Source organism: Colobus angolensis, unplaced genomic scaffold (genome assembly GCF_000951035.1).
Source record: "Colobus angolensis palliatus isolate OR3802 unplaced genomic scaffold, Cang.pa_1.0 Scaffold35, whole genome shotgun sequence".
Classification (NCBI taxonomy): domain Eukaryota; kingdom Metazoa; phylum Chordata; class Mammalia; order Primates; family Cercopithecidae; genus Colobus; species Colobus angolensis.
This window is the reverse complement of record NW_012116821.1, coordinates 2,807,392-2,824,637: the sequence shown is the minus strand read 5'-3', so window position 1 is coordinate 2,824,637 and position 17,246 is coordinate 2,807,392. Positions and strand designations below refer to the sequence as shown.

Sequence of the window (17,246 nt, the reverse complement as noted above, 5' to 3'; positions counted from 1 at the left end):
TCAGCCTCCCGAGTAGCTGAAATTACAGGTGCCGCCATCGCACTCAGCTAATTGTATTTTTAGTAGAGACGGGGTTTCGCCATATTGGCCAGGCTGATCTCAAACTCCTGACCTTAAGTGATCTGCACTTAACCTCCCAAAGTGCTAGGATTACAGGTTTGAGCCACTATACCCAGCTTAATCCTTAAAATAAAATAAAATAAAATAAAAGTTTCTGCCCTTTTTTAAGGGGACAGCAAAGAAGAGAGTGGAGGAGTCTGCACTTTTTCTCCCTAAGCAGTCTTGGGAAAACAGATTTCCAAGCGTTAAAGTGTATGGTGTGGGTTTTAAGAGGTGTAATCCATAAGGGGAAGGCACAGAGAAGACGTTCTCAAAGTGGAACCAGTGGCAACAGCATCACCTGGAAACTTAGACATACACGTTCTCAGCCCCCACTGAGTCACAGACTCTGGGAATGGGGCCCAGAAAGCTGAGTGCAATAAGCCTTCCAGGTGATTCCAATATTCTCGTTCACACTTGAGGACCACTGGCACAGTGGATAAGGAAGGACCTGCTTTTAAGCCCTGTCTCTGCCACTTAACAGCTGTGTGAGCTTGAGCAAGTTAGTCTTTCTGAGTTTATGGAGAGAAATAAATGAGATAATGTACTTGAAGCACTTAGTGCAATGTCAGATATATAGAAAGCACTCAATACACGTTAGCAGCTATGGTCACTGTTATGTATGAGGGGAAGGAAAAAGGATAGGTCCTTCAACAAATTAGCACAGCATTTACCAGCTTAAAAGCCCTTTCAGATACTGACATTGTATTTCCAGGAAATCCAAAGGTCACATACATTCTGTGTGATCTCATCCACACAAAAATTTGAACAGAGCAGTAGTTTTTTATCCTCAGAACCCCCACGGAGCTTTTACATTCTGTCCTGCCACCCGCGGGCCTTCAGAGCAGTAATCCATGGCAGACCTCGGTAATCCATCATTTTAAAAAATCCCCATAGGCAATGCAGCAAAATAGCTACTGGAATCACAGGTGGTAATAGTTAGAGGTAACATGTATTGAATATTTATGTGTGCCAGGCACTGTGCTAACTTCTTTATAGATGTTGCTTCATTTAATTCTCACAGCAATCCTGAGTTAGGTACTATCAATTTTTTTTTTTTTTGGAGGCAGGGGATGGAGGGCAGAGTTTTGCTCTTGTCGCCCAGGCTGGAGTGCAATGGCTCGATCTCAGCTCACTGCAAACTCTCCCTCCCAGGTTCAAGCGATTCTCCTGCCTCAGCCTTCTGAGTAGCTGGGATTACAGGCCCACACCATTAGGCCCCGCTAATTTTTGTATTTTTAGTAGAAACGGGGTTTCACCATGTTGGCCAGGCTGATCTCGAACTTCTGACCTCAGGTGATCCACCTGCCTCAGCCTCCCAAAGTGCTAGGATTACAGGCGTGAACCACCGCGCCTGGCCTACTATCAGTTTTTAAATTTTACAGGTGAGAAAACTGAGGTATAGAGGGGCTAAGTTACCCCAAGTTCACAAACCTGAGAAGCGGTTTAGGACCCGAGCCCAGGTTTGAGTTATCAACTGCACTTCACTGATGCAAAAATAGATGCATTCATTTGCTCATCCATCCAACATGCATTTGTTGTTGGTAACCAGGTAATAGCTGAAAGCTGAGGGATATAAACTGAACATCGAGTCCTATCTCCATCCTCAGGAAGCTCATGCCCTCCAGTGCTGGGGGGCAGGACAAATGGCAGAGAGACCGCCGTATTTTACAAGATGTCATTGTTCTCTGAGAGGCTGAAAAGATTTTCTATCACCACTAGCCTCCTCCTGTCCACGGCTATTTACAGAATGGGCAAACCAGCCTTCCAGCAGAACACCCAAACCTGCTAGCTGTCAACGTTCCCGGCAGCTCTGCAAGGCCTTCGAGCGGGCCTCGCTCTCCTCTCGGGGGTGGTACCTTCATTCGGTCATCCTGTAAGTGTTCCACTTCCCGAGGGAGGCCAAGCACTCACACCGCGGCGAGGGGACCTGTCACCGCAGAGCCGGGTGGCTGGCTCTCCTCCAGGGAGAAAGCCTGTCACTTACACCCTTCCTTACCACTGTTAGGAAGTTAACTAGAAAAGTACAAACAGAAGACCAAGGCCTGCGTTTTAGAATCGTGGAGTGTTAGCGTTGGCCAAATCGTTGGACACAATGTAAGCTTGATCAGGAAAATGAGCTCCAAGGTCTCACAGCAGGCGGGGCCTGGAATCCTGGCGCAATCTGCGACCCTCACTGCCTCCTACAGTCGGGGCTGAGCGTTCTTTCAAACAGCCAAAGTAATCACTTAAGTCCACCAATGATCTCCTTGGAGAAATAAAGTGATCCTCCCTAGGAGACGGCCTTGGAGGGCATCGCCCTCGGCGCTGGGCACAGCACGTCTTCCCTGCCTGGGCGCGGGAGGAGGGTTTGGGGACAGCGGCCGCACTCCGGACCCTTCTTCAGATTGCACAGGAGGAGGCGGCAGCGGAACCTTTCTCCTCCGCCTCGCTCTCGCTTCCACCCGTGCCCAGTTGGGGACGGACGCACTAGAGGCGACCTAAGCATGGAGACAGCGGGCGCTGGAACTGGGCAGCCGGCCTCTGGGCTGGAGGCTCCGGGGTCCACGGATGACCGGCTTTTCCTGGTTAAAGGTAAGGTGTGCTGTGGTGAGGTGCGGGCGTCGGGGAGAGCTAACCCCGGACCCTGGCTTGCGCTGGGGCGGGTATTCACACACATCCCGCTTTGGGAACCCTTAGCTTGGGCTTGCCCCTGAGTTTAGCCCGCGGAGTCTGGCGGCCCCAGGGCGGGTAGGTAGCTTGCTGGGTGGAGTCTCCCCTTGGGCGGGGCGGGGGGCAGATCCCGCCAACTATTCTCCTGGGCGTGCCATATTTCCCCATCACCTCTGCAGCTGTTCTCGAGCCTTGCCTTTTCTGATTGCCATCGTCTCTGTCTCCCCGTGAGAAACTTCACGCCGTGGTCCCAGGGGAGAGGGGGAAGGGAAGCTGAGCCTATTCTCTGCGCTCGGGAATAATAACTCGGAATGACTCAAGGAACCAGAGGTCGTGAGGTCACGCGAGTTTCTCAGCCACTGGCATTTACTGTTAGCAAGAGCTGCTTAGCCATGGTTTCTTGAATTTCAAAAGTGATTTTGATTGTAACTCGAATAGTATCTTAAACTTACTTTTGTACGTCTTTTTAACCTCTTTTTATTTAATTTTTGAAATATCCCCCCTCCTCCCTGAAACTCTTGGCAGGTGGAATTTTCCTTGGTACTGTTGCTGCAGCGGGAATGCTAGCTGGATTTATTACAACATTATCATTGGCTAAAAAGAAAAGCCCTGAATGGTTCAATAAGGTTGGTGACACTGAAATCCATTCATAGCATCGTTATTGTTTTTGTTTACAATATACAGCAGCTTTTGCATAGAAAAAATAAAGAAAATATTGATGGCTTTCCACATTGCTTTAAGATGTGAATTTATATACGCTCATGGATTCTAGAAATGTACAAATTAACCAACGATCTTTATTTTCATTTAGAAAGATGTGCTTATGTGGTCTCTTAAATTTTAGCAGAACAAGACTTTGAAAGCTTGTCTGGTACATTTCCTATTCACAACATGACTTTAAATCTAAATTTGGGCCAGGTGTTGTGGCTCACGCCAGTAATCCCAGCACTTTGGGAAGCCCAGAGGGGTGGATCACCTGAGGTCAGGAGTTTGAGACCAACCTGGCCAACATGGCAAAAACCCATCTCTACTAAAAATACAAAAATTAGCTGGGTAGCCTGGCATGGTGGTGCACTCCTGTAGTCCCAGCTACTCAGGAGGCTGAGGCAGGAGAATCACTTGAACCCAGGAGGCTGAGGTTGTTGTGAGCCCAGATCGCACCACTGCACTTCAGCCTGGGTGACAGAGCAAGACTCTGTCTCAAAAATAAATAAATATTCACACAAATAACTGTGTAATTACAATTTGATGTGTGCTATGGAGGAAAAGTGTTATGTAAAACATCATAAAAAGTTTCCTTTCCAACTTACATTTATGTTTAATAATCATACTTAAGCCTTATTGATACCATAATGGCAAGAGACCACATTTAAAGTGTGCTTGGATCCCCTCTGAATACTTACATGGAGCTTCCTAAATCACTGCTATGGACCTTGTGGGTCATTTTCTCTCTATGTTATAGAATGTTTTCAGAGCAGAAATATATTTTGTGGTAGAAACCAAAGTAGTGCCTTAACAGTAGAATTTTGGTTGATTTCTAAATCTAAGTTATGTTAATCCTTGGCTCACTGATCATTTTAATAATCTAATGAAAACTAGGGATTCTCTGGGGCTGGTGGGAGCACGTACACATATTCACAACTTTCCATCCTATTTTGTTCTGAGATTTGATCATCACAAATGCCCTTCAGGGTCTAACAGTATTTCAAACTGTGGTCCACAGAACCCTGCTAATCCTTGATCCTTGGGTCCATGAAGTCAGAACTATTTTCATAATGATAGTAAGATGCTTGTACTAATGGTACAGAGGCAGTGGAGAGTAAAACTACTGATACCCTGATCTAACTAAGGCAGTAGCACCAAACTGTGCTGAAAGTCGTTGTGTTCTTCATTACAAAGTACCTGTATTTTTTAAAGCCAGCATTACTTAAGAATGCCCTTGTTGAAGAAATAAAATAATTTTATTAAATCATGACCCTCGAATAAACCTCTTTTTAATATTCTGTGTAAAGAAATGAGAAATACAAGGCCAGACGCAGTGGCTCACACCTGTAATCCCAGCACTTTGAGAGGCCGAGACGGGCAGATCACAAGGTCAGGAGATCAAGACCATCCTGGCTAACATGGTGAAACCCCGTCTCTACCAAAAATACAAAAAATTAGCCGGGTGTGGTGGCGGGCGCCTGTAGTCCCAGCTACTCTGGAGGCTGAGGCAGGAGAATGGCGTGAACCCGGGAGGTGAAGCTTGCAGTGAGATCATGCCACTGCACTCCAGCCTGGGCGACAGAGCGAGACTCTATCTCAAAAAAAAGAAAAAAGAAAACAAAAAAAAAGCAAGAAATGGGAAATACATAAAGCATTTCTATTTTATACTGAAGTAGGATTTTTTTCTCTAGAAAAGCAATTGAATTGCAAGCTGAACTAGCCACTTTTTTCTTATAGAATATCATTTTTCCTTGAAAGAACAACTGACAAACTATGCTTATTCAGAAGTGGGTATTTGGCAGACATCTTAATAATGAATAAAATGAGCTTGTCTTTTCAAGCAAACTGTTGTCAGTATTTATTGCCACTGATAAAATTCAAGCTTTCGAGTGAAAAATTAGATTTTAGAAAACTTTTATCTGTCATCATGAGCTTAACAGTTGCTCAGTATTTAATGGTTTTTCCAATGAGATTTTATGGTGATATTAATGATGTGTTTTTAAAAATATTATTTTAATAAATGGTGTCAACAATTGAAAATCTGTATAACTTGAAAGATCTATATAACCAGTATCTTTTGAATGAGCATGATACCTGGGCTTAAAGTCCATTCAAAGTGCAAAATAGACTAATGGATTTTAATAAGAAATTACAAAAAAATTTATTGTTATGACTCCAGGTTCCATGTTGCAACTAATCCTTCATAAGTTATTTGTTTTGGTGTATTATCAGAGAAGGAAAAGCTATTACAATATTCTTCCCTTTTCCAAAAATGTGACCATATATCTGTGTGAGGCCACATTTTATTTGTTTATTTTCACCAAAGATAATATCTTGCAACAGACTGAATACAAAAGCAGATGTGAAAATTCATCTATCTTTTATTAAGCTAGACATTTAAAGGAGTAACAGGCCGGGTGCAGTGGCTTACGCCTGTAGTCCCAGCACTTTGGGCAGATCACTCTAGGCCAGGAGTTTGAGACCTGCCTGGGCAACATGGTGAAACCCTGTCTCTACTAAAAATACAAAAATTAGCTGGGCATGGTGGCATGCACCTGTAATCCCAGCTACTTGGGAGGCTGAGGCATGAGAATTGCTTGAACCCAGGAGGTGGAGGTTACAGTGAGCTGAGATCATGCCACTACACTGCAGCCTGGGTGACAGAGCGAGACTCTGTCTCAAATAATAAAAAATAAATAAATAAAAGAGTAACAAAAATGTAAAACATTGTCTCTCTTTGCACAGTTTTGTTTTGGAAAAGTAATTTTTCCTAAAAACTAGACTTGTATTAATCTAGAACGATTTACTATTTTTAAATGACTAATACAAATTAAGAATTTCTTAATTTTAATTTCTGATATATTAAATATTGATAAATACAACCCACCTAATTGAAAGTCTTTAGGGCCCAAGTATAAAGGGATCCTGAGACCAGGAAGTTTGAGAACCCCTGTTTTAGATGGTTCTATCTTCCTCTGGGAAAACACTGGAATTAGAGTATGACCACTTACCCAGACTCTGTTTCAGAGGTAAAATGGTTTGTAGAAGAACTCAGAGATTTTGGAGCACACAGTTAATGCGTGTACACTGAGCAAGCACCAGTCTAAGAATGTCACTTAGTATACTTCACAGTTGCCACCTGGAGGTCTTTTCTAACATGAATGATATCTAACATTTGAGTGCTTAGCATGTGGTGGCTGCTCTTCTGTGGGCTTTACTCACTGAACTCCCCTCACGGCCCTAGGCAGGACTGTTACGTGTGGTCCCCATTAAAGGGCAGGAAACTGAGGCACAGATGAATTAAGCAACTTGCCCAACCTGGTACTCTTCCCATCTTTGGATACTTCTAGGGAAGAAATGTTACAATTTTTAGTAATATTGCTATTTAAATAGACTTCTGTCCATTAGCCTGGGATTCTAGATATTAAAACAGATTCAAATTGTAACCCCAGAGGACTTTAAAATGATAAACTTGTCAGTTGGGGACTGCCTACACCGCTTTTATTTTGGGATGATAGCTATCCTTTTAATGTCCTGTTTTCATCGTCTTAGCTGTGTCTCATGCAAAACGACTGGGAGTTGAAAAGCAATAATAGATGCTGAATGGACTTTCATTTTTCTTTGTAATTTCCTGAATAAACAGAAAGAGGAAGGTGCAAGATAAAAGTGGCCAAGTAATCTGCTCTTGAGCTTCTTTGGTCGATCTATTAAAATAGATCAACACTTTTGTTAACTAGTATATCTTGCATTTGTACGTCGGTCTCATAATTGGTAGACTAAATGAGGTGCCATAAGAGAAACTAACGTGTATTATATGTCTATTTGGTTAAAATAACTGAAGAAAATACATAATCACATGCAAAGTCTATTTATCTGAAATATCTGGTGTCCCTGCTTATCTTAACATTATGGCAGGAAAAAATTCATAAAATAACCGAGTTATTTTAATACCCACTTATGTAATGAGTAGATAAAAAGGGCAAGTCGTTCATCTTTCTGATACAGTTACAACTTCTGGAAAGTTATAAAAATCGATATTTTAAAAAATGTATTGCACAATATGAAAACACAGCCAAGGCCGGGGGCAGTGGCTCACGCCTGTAATCCCAGCACTTTGGGAGGGCGAGGAGGGCGGATCACAAGGTCAGGAGATCGAGACCATCCTGGCTAACACGATGAAACCCTGTCTCTATTAAAAATACAAAAAATTAGCCAGCAAGGTGCCGGGCGCCTGTAGTCCCAGCTACTCAGGAGGCTGAGGCAGGAGAATGGCATGAACCCGGGGGGCGGAGCCTGCAGCGAGCCGAGATGGCGCCATTGTACTCCAGTCTGGGCAACAAGAGTGAAACTCCATCTCAAAAAAAAAAAAAAGAAAAAAGAATTCATTTGATTTACATAAAATTCATCCCAGGATTAGACTGAAGAAAAGCGAAAACTGCGAACCGTATTTGTAAGTATGTCGCCTACCTTCTGACAGACTGAACACTTTGCTCGTGGTAGTGCCACACATATCAATAACAGGTTACTTTTATCACCTGCTTTTTCAAGGGTTCTGGTAAGTGGTAGACGATAAGGGGCACCCGTATCTTCAGGCACAAGAGGTATTATAAATACAGAGTTCTCATTTAGAAAATAATTTTTCTGTTTCATCTTGGGGATTCTGTATACCCTAATTGCAATATGATTTGTTAACTTCCATATACAAATGCCTTAATTTTAATTTAAGAAAAATAATGTGTTAGTGAGGAATAGTGTAGCCATATCTACATGTGTACACATGTATGGCTTGCACATGTGGCTATATCTAAAGATCCTTTAACACAGTGTTATCTTTTGGCAAGTCAGTGTTTTCCTATAGCAAGTCAGCCAGTGTCCATTTTGAAAATTTTGAACCATGGTGTCTGAATGTCATGTGACATTCTTCCCCAGAGAATAAAGCTTGTGATTAGATTGTTTTAAAGTGAATAATGAAACTTAATAAAATAATTTAGAAAAAATCTTAATAATGACAGATCAACGTCTAACAATCAAGTTTCCACTAAGATTCATTTTTGAATACAGGCAACTAGTAATAACTCATTTCGGGCTGAGATGAGAGGATTGCTTTAGGCCAGGAGTTGGTACAAGAAAAAAAAAAAAAATTAGCCAGATGTGATGGCGCACACCTGTAGTCCTAGCAACTCCAGAGGCTGAGGTGGGGGTGGGGTTGGGCGGGGGAATTGCTGGAGCCAGGGAGTTTGAGGCTACAGTGAGCTGTGATCATGCTGCTGCAGTCTAGCCTGGGTGACAGAGTGAGACTCAAAATAAATAAATAAGAAATAGATTGAACAATATAAAGGAAGTTATTGTAAAAAAGAAAAAGGACTCTAGTAAAGGGAAATGTATTTCCAGATGGAAGACAGGATGTTAAAAATTTGCTGTCTCTTATCAGATTAGGTTTAATGTCATTCTGTGAAAATGCCAATGAATGGGGGATAGAGAAATCTTGACAAAATGGTCTAGGATTTTTCTAGAAGAATTAACAGGCCTGGTGCCTTACATACTCAAATATTTGTGAGTCCGAGAAGGCATGCAATCATTAAGTAGCAAAGCTAGAATTAGAACTTGGATTAACCTAGCTTCCTAATATCATGTTGCTTGCACAGAGAAAAATTTGCAAACACCCCCAGAGTGCTTATTCTTTCTGCACTGATTGTTTTTACTTCAACTTTTCTGTCTCATTTCAGGGAAGTATGGCCACGGCTGCATTACCGGAAAGTGGGTCTTCCCTTGCCTTGCGAGCTCTGGGCTGGGGCTCACTGTATGCATGGTGTGGGGTTGGTGTGATTAGCTTCGCAGTCTGGAAAGCTTTAGGAGTTCACAGTGTAAGTAACTACAGTCTTGTCACTGGTATCTAGATGTTTATTCTGCTGACTGTGTTCTAAATTTTCCTGGTTTTCAAATTTATTTGCATGTAGTTTGGTCACTGTCTAGGGAAATGATGACAGAGTACATGACTAAATTCTTACTAATAACTAGACAGCTTCTTATTACTAATAAATAAAATTTTTGAAGGTGGTAAAACTTCAAATAAATTAAGTAATGACTAATTTATAGCTAATGTTCTATATGAATTGACATTAGGGCAGGTGCAGTGGGTTACGCCCATAACCCCAGCACCTTGGGAGCCTGCGGCAGGCAAATCACTTGAACTCCAAAGTCCAAGACCAGCCTGGGCAATGTGATGAAATCCTGTCTCTACAAAAAAATCAGCTGGGTGTGGTGGCATGCACCTATAGTCCCAGCTACTCGGAAGGCTGAGGTAGGAGGATCACCTGAGCCTCACAGGCTGAGGCTGCAGTGAGCCAAGATCACTGCACTTCAGCCTTGGCAATGGAGTGAGACCCTGTCTCAAAAACAAAATAGAATAAATAAATAAATTGACATTAGCTGTTTGTTCAATAAAATTATTAATTTGGAACAACTTTCTATGCTGTTTGATATCATATATATATAATCTTTGTAAAAGAGTTAAAGCATTTTAAAATTATTTAAATTATTAATGTGTTATTTACATATTTTTGGAAAAAATCCTAAAAGCTTGTGTGTGTGTGTGTGTGTGTGTGTCTATGTTTGTATATATATATATAAAATTTATACCTCAAGCTACAGAGCATTACATTAAGAATGACTGCCTTCTTTTTTTTTTTTTTTTTAAACAACTGGTCGAAAGTTCTGTGGACCGGACCCTTCATGACCGGTGAGAATTGGCAGTAGTTTGAGATAGGTGGCAGTGGTAAAGTTGATAAAAACAGATTCTTGATATATTTTGAAGGTCAAGTCAGCAAAGATTTGTTGTTGATTGGATGTGGGGTATGAGAAAGAGTGAAGTTGGATGTCATCCAGACTTTTGGCCTGAGCAACTGAAGGATGGGTGGGGAGCAGTGTGAGAAGAGGAGGCATTGGGAGATAATGTCAGGAGCTCGATCTGTGACTTGTGAGGTTGACACATCTGTTTGATAGCGAGATAGAGAGCAAGTAAGCAGTTAGATATAGAAGTTGAGAGTTAGGGGAGAAGTACAAGGTGAAGATTTGAATTTGAGACTCATCAGTATATGGGTAGCATATAAAGCCATGAGACTAGATTAACTCACCAAGGCAGTAAAGGTTGAAAGAGAAGAGAAGAGGTCTGAGGAAGGAATTCTTGGGGACTCCTAAGGTTAAGAGGTTGAGGAATGAGGGGAAAGTACCCTGCTGAAGAGGGAAATCTCCTTGGCCTGGTGACTTAGACACCAGGTGAAGAAAACATTTCAAGGAGAAGCGACTGACTGTTGTATGCTGGTGAGAAGTTACATAAGATGAGGATTGATAATTCACCGGGTTTGGCAGTGTGACAACCATTGGTGAAATGGTGGAGTAAAGTCTGAGTGATTCAAAAGGGAATGGAGGAGAATCAGAGGCAGTGTGTCTAGGTGAGTCTTGAGTTTTGCCACAAAGTGAAGGAAGGAAATGGAGTCATAGCTGGAAAAAAGAATGGGATCAAGAGATAGTCTATCACTTATTGTATTTTACATTGGGAGAATTAACAGCATGTATATGCTGATGAGAATGATTCAGCAGGGAGGAAGAAACTGGGGCAAGTTGGCAGGGTTGCAGGAACAACCTCATAGGCATTATTGAGATTTTCATATTTAGTTTAATCTTAAACGAACATAAACATTGCTGTGCTTTTCACTCAGAATACACTGATAGACAGATGATGGTGCTTTTCTCCTAGTCTAACCTTTGTTTTTAAATTTTATTTTTATTTTTGACTTTTTGGAGACAGGGTCCTCCTCTGTCGCCCAGGATGGAGTGCAACGGTGCGATCTCAGCTCACTGCAGCCTCCTAGGCTCAAGCAACCCTCCCACCTCAGCCTCCTGAGTAACTGGGACCGCAGGTGCATATGCCACTATGCCTGGGTACTTTTTTTTAAATTTTTTGTGGAGATGAGGTCTCACTATGTTGCCCAGGCTTGTTGCGAACTCCTAGACTCAAGTGATCTTCCGCCTCAGCCTCCTGAGTAGCTGGGACTGCAGATGCATATGCCACTATGCCTGGCTACTTTTGAAAATTTTTTGTAGGGATGAAGTCTCACTATGTTGCCCAGGCTGGTTGCGAACTCCCTGGACTCAAGTGATCTTCTGCCTCAGCCTTCCGAAGTGCTGGGATTAAAGGTGTGAGCCACTGCACCCGGCCCTCACCTTGATTTTCGAGTTGACTTTGCTGGCTAGTCATTGTTTGTAATACTAAATTAGAGATTGCTTGAAAAGACAGAAAATCTGTGACTGAAGATTTTTCATGATTTTTGCTCTTAACCTCAATTTTGCTTTTGACCAATATAAAACCACTTTTTCCATTTTAGGCATTGCACAGACATTTTAGACGTAGCAGATTATTTAATCTTCATAATAACTATCTAGCAGATATTAATATCCTCCATTTTATAAATGAGGAAATTGAGGCTCAAAGAGGTTAAATCACTTGCCCAAGGTCACATAGCTTGTAACTGGCAGTGTCAAGATTTAAACCCAGGTCTGAATCTTCAGATTATTAAGTAGTACTTAGTAATAAAGTTATTAAGCTTCTAGTTTCTATAAAAATGACAGTCTGCTAGCAGTTTACATGAACTGTGTGGAACTGATATGTGGTGTTTGCAGTGCTGAGTAATGTGGGTCACAAACTTAGTAAAATGTTAAGGTGTTTGAAAATACGAAGTCTCACTTAGAACAGTCAATCCCAGTTTTCATAAACCAATAAAATTAGGTTATCTGAATTATACACTTGATAATTCAATGTTTATGGGCTAGAATAATCCAACCGTGCTAGAGTAATCCAATTTTTTATTCATAATTATTATGGAATTTCATTTCACATAGAACACATCCTTAAATATAAATATACATTTGTATTTCACACAGTGGTATATCATTTAATCAGAGGTTCCAAAGAAGGAGAGGTATTGGAAGCTATGTTGTTACCAAACAAAGCAGATACGTTTGCCCAGCATTGAAGATGGGTAGAATGTGAACTTCTTTGTTTTTTGGCATTAATACAAGGATTGCTGCCTAAATAGGATATTTTGGGGAGAAAAAATATTTTCTGGTTGGTACTACTGAATATAAGAATATGTGGAATCCTTTTATATTGCATCTTTATGTCATCCAGTGATAAGTAGGAAATATCTACTCAGTCTCTGCTGGGTACCTGGGATTGGGTTAGGTGCTGAGACCACAAAGAAAGACAGAGTTCCTGACATCTTTATGTCTAACTAAAAAGAGAGACTGCATATACACTCTCTCTACATATAGATCATTAGGCATATCAGTTTGATCTCCATGTCTGAGAAGGCCCACAGAAAAATGAACCCACTGATACCTTTTCAAGGACACATCTTTTAAAGGCAGTAGTGTTTGCTAATTTGCTGGTTTGTTCATTCTAAAGTCATTTGTGGGCTTCCCCTGAGCCATACACTGTGCTAAGACACGGCTACCCTGTAAAGTGGTAAGCATTTCCTGTTGACTTTCTAAGCAAATTCTTATGGTATGACCCTGCTCTGAGGCTTGCAGACAGCAATGTGGTATATTCAGCTCAGCATTTAGAGAGTTTTGATGATAATTATGAGGTTACCCTGAGTCCAGTAAGAACTTCTCTCACTGTGTATGTACTGTCTCATCTTTGTGTGACTAAGAACAGTCTCAGTCAGAAAATGTTGAACAGAGATGGTCCAAGTCTTTGCACTCAATAAATAATTGAGATGATCATTCTAGATAAATGCACGTAAATCAAAATCGACTCCAGTGTTAAATAATTGTAAGTAGCTAGCTTGAATTGTATTAAATCTCTGATAGAAACCCAGTTCCAATACAAAAGAGTGCCATCTAATGGCTAACCTAGAGCATCTTGATGAAAGTCCTTGTAGTTCCTATTTTAATTCACAGCTACATCTGCTGGCCTAAAAGGGAACATGTTTAAAATGCTTAAAGTGAAACTTCAGTTTCTTAGAAGTATTTTGGTTTTATTGTTTGTTTATTCATAATTATTCTGCAATTTCATTTCACATAGAACACATATAATAATATAAACACATGTGTATTTTACACAGTGGTATATCATTTAATCAGAGGTTCTAAAGAAGGAGAGGTAGGAGAAGATGTCGTGTTAGACCAAGGCAGGTAAGTTTGCCCAGCATTGACAATGGGGAGAAATCAGTGCCAGTTCAATATCTACCTTGCTCCCCTGCCCAGCCTGGCCAGCAAGCACAGCTTGACTATCAGTTTGTGTTCATCAATTAATTTCAAATATGCTATTTTATTATATGATTATATTTAAGATAGCACTAATTTTATCACAATAACTTAATTGTGGAAAAAAAGATGAACGTTTCCTTTGGGTTTGTAGTCTCCTAAATCAGCTGTGTACATGATATGAGAATGCACGCTGGGGCACTACGGTGAGGCCGAGTGAGTGCATGCTGGGGTACTATGATTCGGTTGTTTTATCAGGACAGATAGTTTACGTTTGGAGAATAGTTGAGGCAAATGCTCTAAGGAACTCTTGTACTAAGTGGTAGTTCCCAAACTATCAAAGAAGAAAAAGAAACCTTGCTGTTTACGTATAGTTATTTACATGTAACTCAAGAGCAGTGACTTTTAAACTTTTTTACCTTTTATTATTTATAGTAGGTGTTGATACTTGAAGGATTCTGAAGAGGTTTCCGTTATTTATAGGTAGACTACCTTGACTTTTTTCCTCCCCTTAGAAGGAGAAACATGAAATATCTAAATAATTCCTAGTTGGTATGATTAGAACTTTTATCAAGGGAGTATGCTCTATGTCTGTGGACCTGTGCTTATGTTTGTAGGGAGGTGATTATCTCAAAGGACTGGCAGAATTACCATTGCTAACCTTTACTGGGGCTTCTAGAGAATGCATTCATGATGCCTGGTATAGTAGGAATTTACAGATAATTTATAGTTCTTGTCCTCACAGGAGCTGAAACCTCAATTGTAATAAAAACTATCAGCAAAAATGTTCTTAGTTATTGTGAAATACTTTAAATTGTCCAGTTATTTAACTTTTTAAATTAATGTATAAATGAAGGGAGTTTTTGATTTGTTTTTTACCCCTTTACCATGGGATAAGAAGTATTTGTTAGCTGGGCGGTGGCTCATGCCTGCAGTCTCAGCACTTTGGGAGGCTGAGGCAGGAGGATTGCTTGAGTCTAGGAGTTTGAGACCAGCCTAGGCAACATAGCGAGGCCCTGTTTTTACAAAAAAAGTTTAAAAAATTAGCCAGGCATGGTGGCACGTGCTCGTAGACCCAGCTACTCAGGAGGCTGAGGTGTGGGAGGAGCACCTGCCCTGGGAGGTTGAGAGTGTAGGAAGCCAAGATCACACCACTGCACTCCAGTCTGGGTGACAGAGACCCTGTTTAAAAACAAAGAAACAAACAAAAAACAGTATTTATCTTTATATATATTGAGGACCTTTTTATTCAAAAAAGAAAAAAAAGACAGCCTTGGGTATTTTTTGTAAAAATATGTACTCGTTTAAAAAAAAAAAAAAAAATCAATGTGGAAAAGTACAAAAAAAAGCAAAAATCACCAGAAATTCTACTAAGTTGTAATCATAATTACAGTAGAAACATCATTTTGGACAATCTTGTGTAGGCATATTCATAGAATTGTATAGAAATGCTATTTTACTGCCTGCTACTCTGGGATCTTTTTTCACTAAACAGTCACAGGAACATCTTTGCACAGCAGAGTATATAAATCTCCATCACTTTTAATCACTGTATGGAATGCTATTGTGTATTATAATGTATTTAATCGGTCTCCTGCCAATGGCATTTAGATTGTAATTTTTCACTATTAAATACCATAGGGAATCAGTAGGCATACATCTTGTTGCACAAAAGATGTTATTGTTTGTTGAGTCAAGGTGCATTTTTTAAATGTTTTTGATATTTGTTGCTAACCAGCCCTCCAGAAAAGTTTATACAAAATGCATAAAAGTTTCCTGGCATCCTTGCCCTGCTTGCCTTGCTTCTATTACTCTGAAACTTTGCCAATCTGATTGATAGAAAATAATCCACTCCCACCCCCAACTGTCTTTCTTCCTGTATTTCTCCTGAGTCCTTGCTGCTAGAAAGGCTTTTATGGAAGTGACTTGTGATTGGAGTCTTGCACAGCTTTCCAGGGCCCCGTCTTGCCTCCTCATCTGCTGATAGATGTTGCTGCTTTTTCAAGAGCCCAGACCTCCTTTTCTTTAAAAAACAAAAAGTAAAGCATGTAAATAAAACAGATATATTTTAAATATGTCTCTATAAATGGACGTTATACTTTCCTATTATAAGAGAGAATCTTTAAGGGAAGTAAAATTGTATCTTTCCTCTAGGACAGTATTGGATGTACTCTAATAAAATGTATTTTCTACAGTTCTTTTTTGTAGCTGCTCCTAGGTATAATTTTGTTTTGTTTTGTTTTGTTTTGTTTGTTTGAGATGGAGTCTCGCTCTGTCGCCCAGGCTGGAGTGCAGTGGCGTGATCTTGGCTTACCGTAAGCTCCACCTCCTGGGTTCACACCATTCTCCTGCCTCAGCCTCCTGAGTGGCTGGGACTACAGGTGCCCACCACCACTCCTGGCTAATCTTTTTGTATTTTTTTAGTAGAGACGGTGTTTCACCGTGTTAGCCAGGATGGTCTCGATCTCCTGACCTCGTGATCCGCCCACCTCGGCCTCCAAAGTGCTGAGATTACAGGCGTGAGCCACCCCGCCCGGCCGCTCCTAGGTATAATTTTTACGATAATATTTAGGCTCACTTCTGAGTAACCTTGTGACCAACTGGAAGGCCTTAGCTAATAATTATAGTCAAGTTTCTTTTGGCTCCTTGCTAATTTGTTTCATTGGTAGTCTGGTGTTTCTCTTACAAGTATATTTATTCCTGCTTTATTTTTACCTGTTCATCTCGAAGCAGCCTTGTAGAGTGACTGCTAGAACCCCGTATGTAAATAGTAAAACTGTGAAAAAGCTTAGAAATATTTAACTCTGATGATCTCTAAGGAGGGAAATAGACTTTAAGTGTTGTGTACTTTCATTGGCTTGGATCAAAGATTAAAAGCAAACCTGAGTCTCTTAGCCAATTGTTTAATGGCAGCCACTTCTGAGGGATCTGCAGGGGAAGTCTGAGAAGCGGCTGAAACATTTCCCTCTGCCTCCTTGCTTAATCTAATTTCAGTGCTTCCAGAGATCTCTACCAGCTTCTGCCCCCAGGAAGCCTCAATTTCTTATTCTGATTACCATACGTCAGCGTATTCGGCCTCGTTTCCACTTCTTCTTAGTGCTCACTAGAACTCCCAGAACAGTCATCACGATCCTGCAGAGGTAGTTCCACCTGTCACACTCTTGGGCCTTCAAACAGATTGAGGACTGAGGAATATTTTCCCGGAATCATTTTTAAATGAATTGGAAGTAGCACTGCACATCAGTGAGAAAGTTCAAGTCAGAGGTGACAAGAACATCTCTATAACCCTTTTCCCCATTCTATTGCAGCTCTAATAGGCTTAACATAGTAGTGGAGAGAGGCACTTGATGTATATGTGGACAAGCAGTTTAGTGACAGAGAACCCAAATCACAGGGACTTGCTCTGTTTAAGGTGGGAGATAATGACCAATGTACTTTTTTAAAAAGCCAAGCAGGGGAATCAGCTGTTTTGGCATATTTCCAAAATACCTCTTTCAAAACCCACCAGTTTCCTTGTATAAGTA

General features: G+C 40.9%; 1 protein-coding gene across 1 annotated transcript in view; it reads left to right on the top strand.

Annotated features, from left to right (window-relative positions):
• Window positions 1-1,606: 1,606 nt before the first annotated feature.
• The window catches only part of TMEM242 (transmembrane protein 242), a 33,835-nt gene continuing 18,195 nt past the window's right edge, over window positions 1,607-17,246 (top strand). Inside the window, exons 1-3 of the mRNA XM_011952756.1 lie at window positions 1,607-2,673; window positions 3,277-3,377; window positions 9,183-9,320. Coding sequence (XP_011808146.1) covers window positions 2,586-2,673; window positions 3,277-3,377; window positions 9,183-9,320 — 327 coding nt within the window. The 5' untranslated portion in view covers window positions 1,607-2,585. The remainder of the gene's footprint in view (window positions 2,674-3,276; window positions 3,378-9,182; window positions 9,321-17,246) is intronic.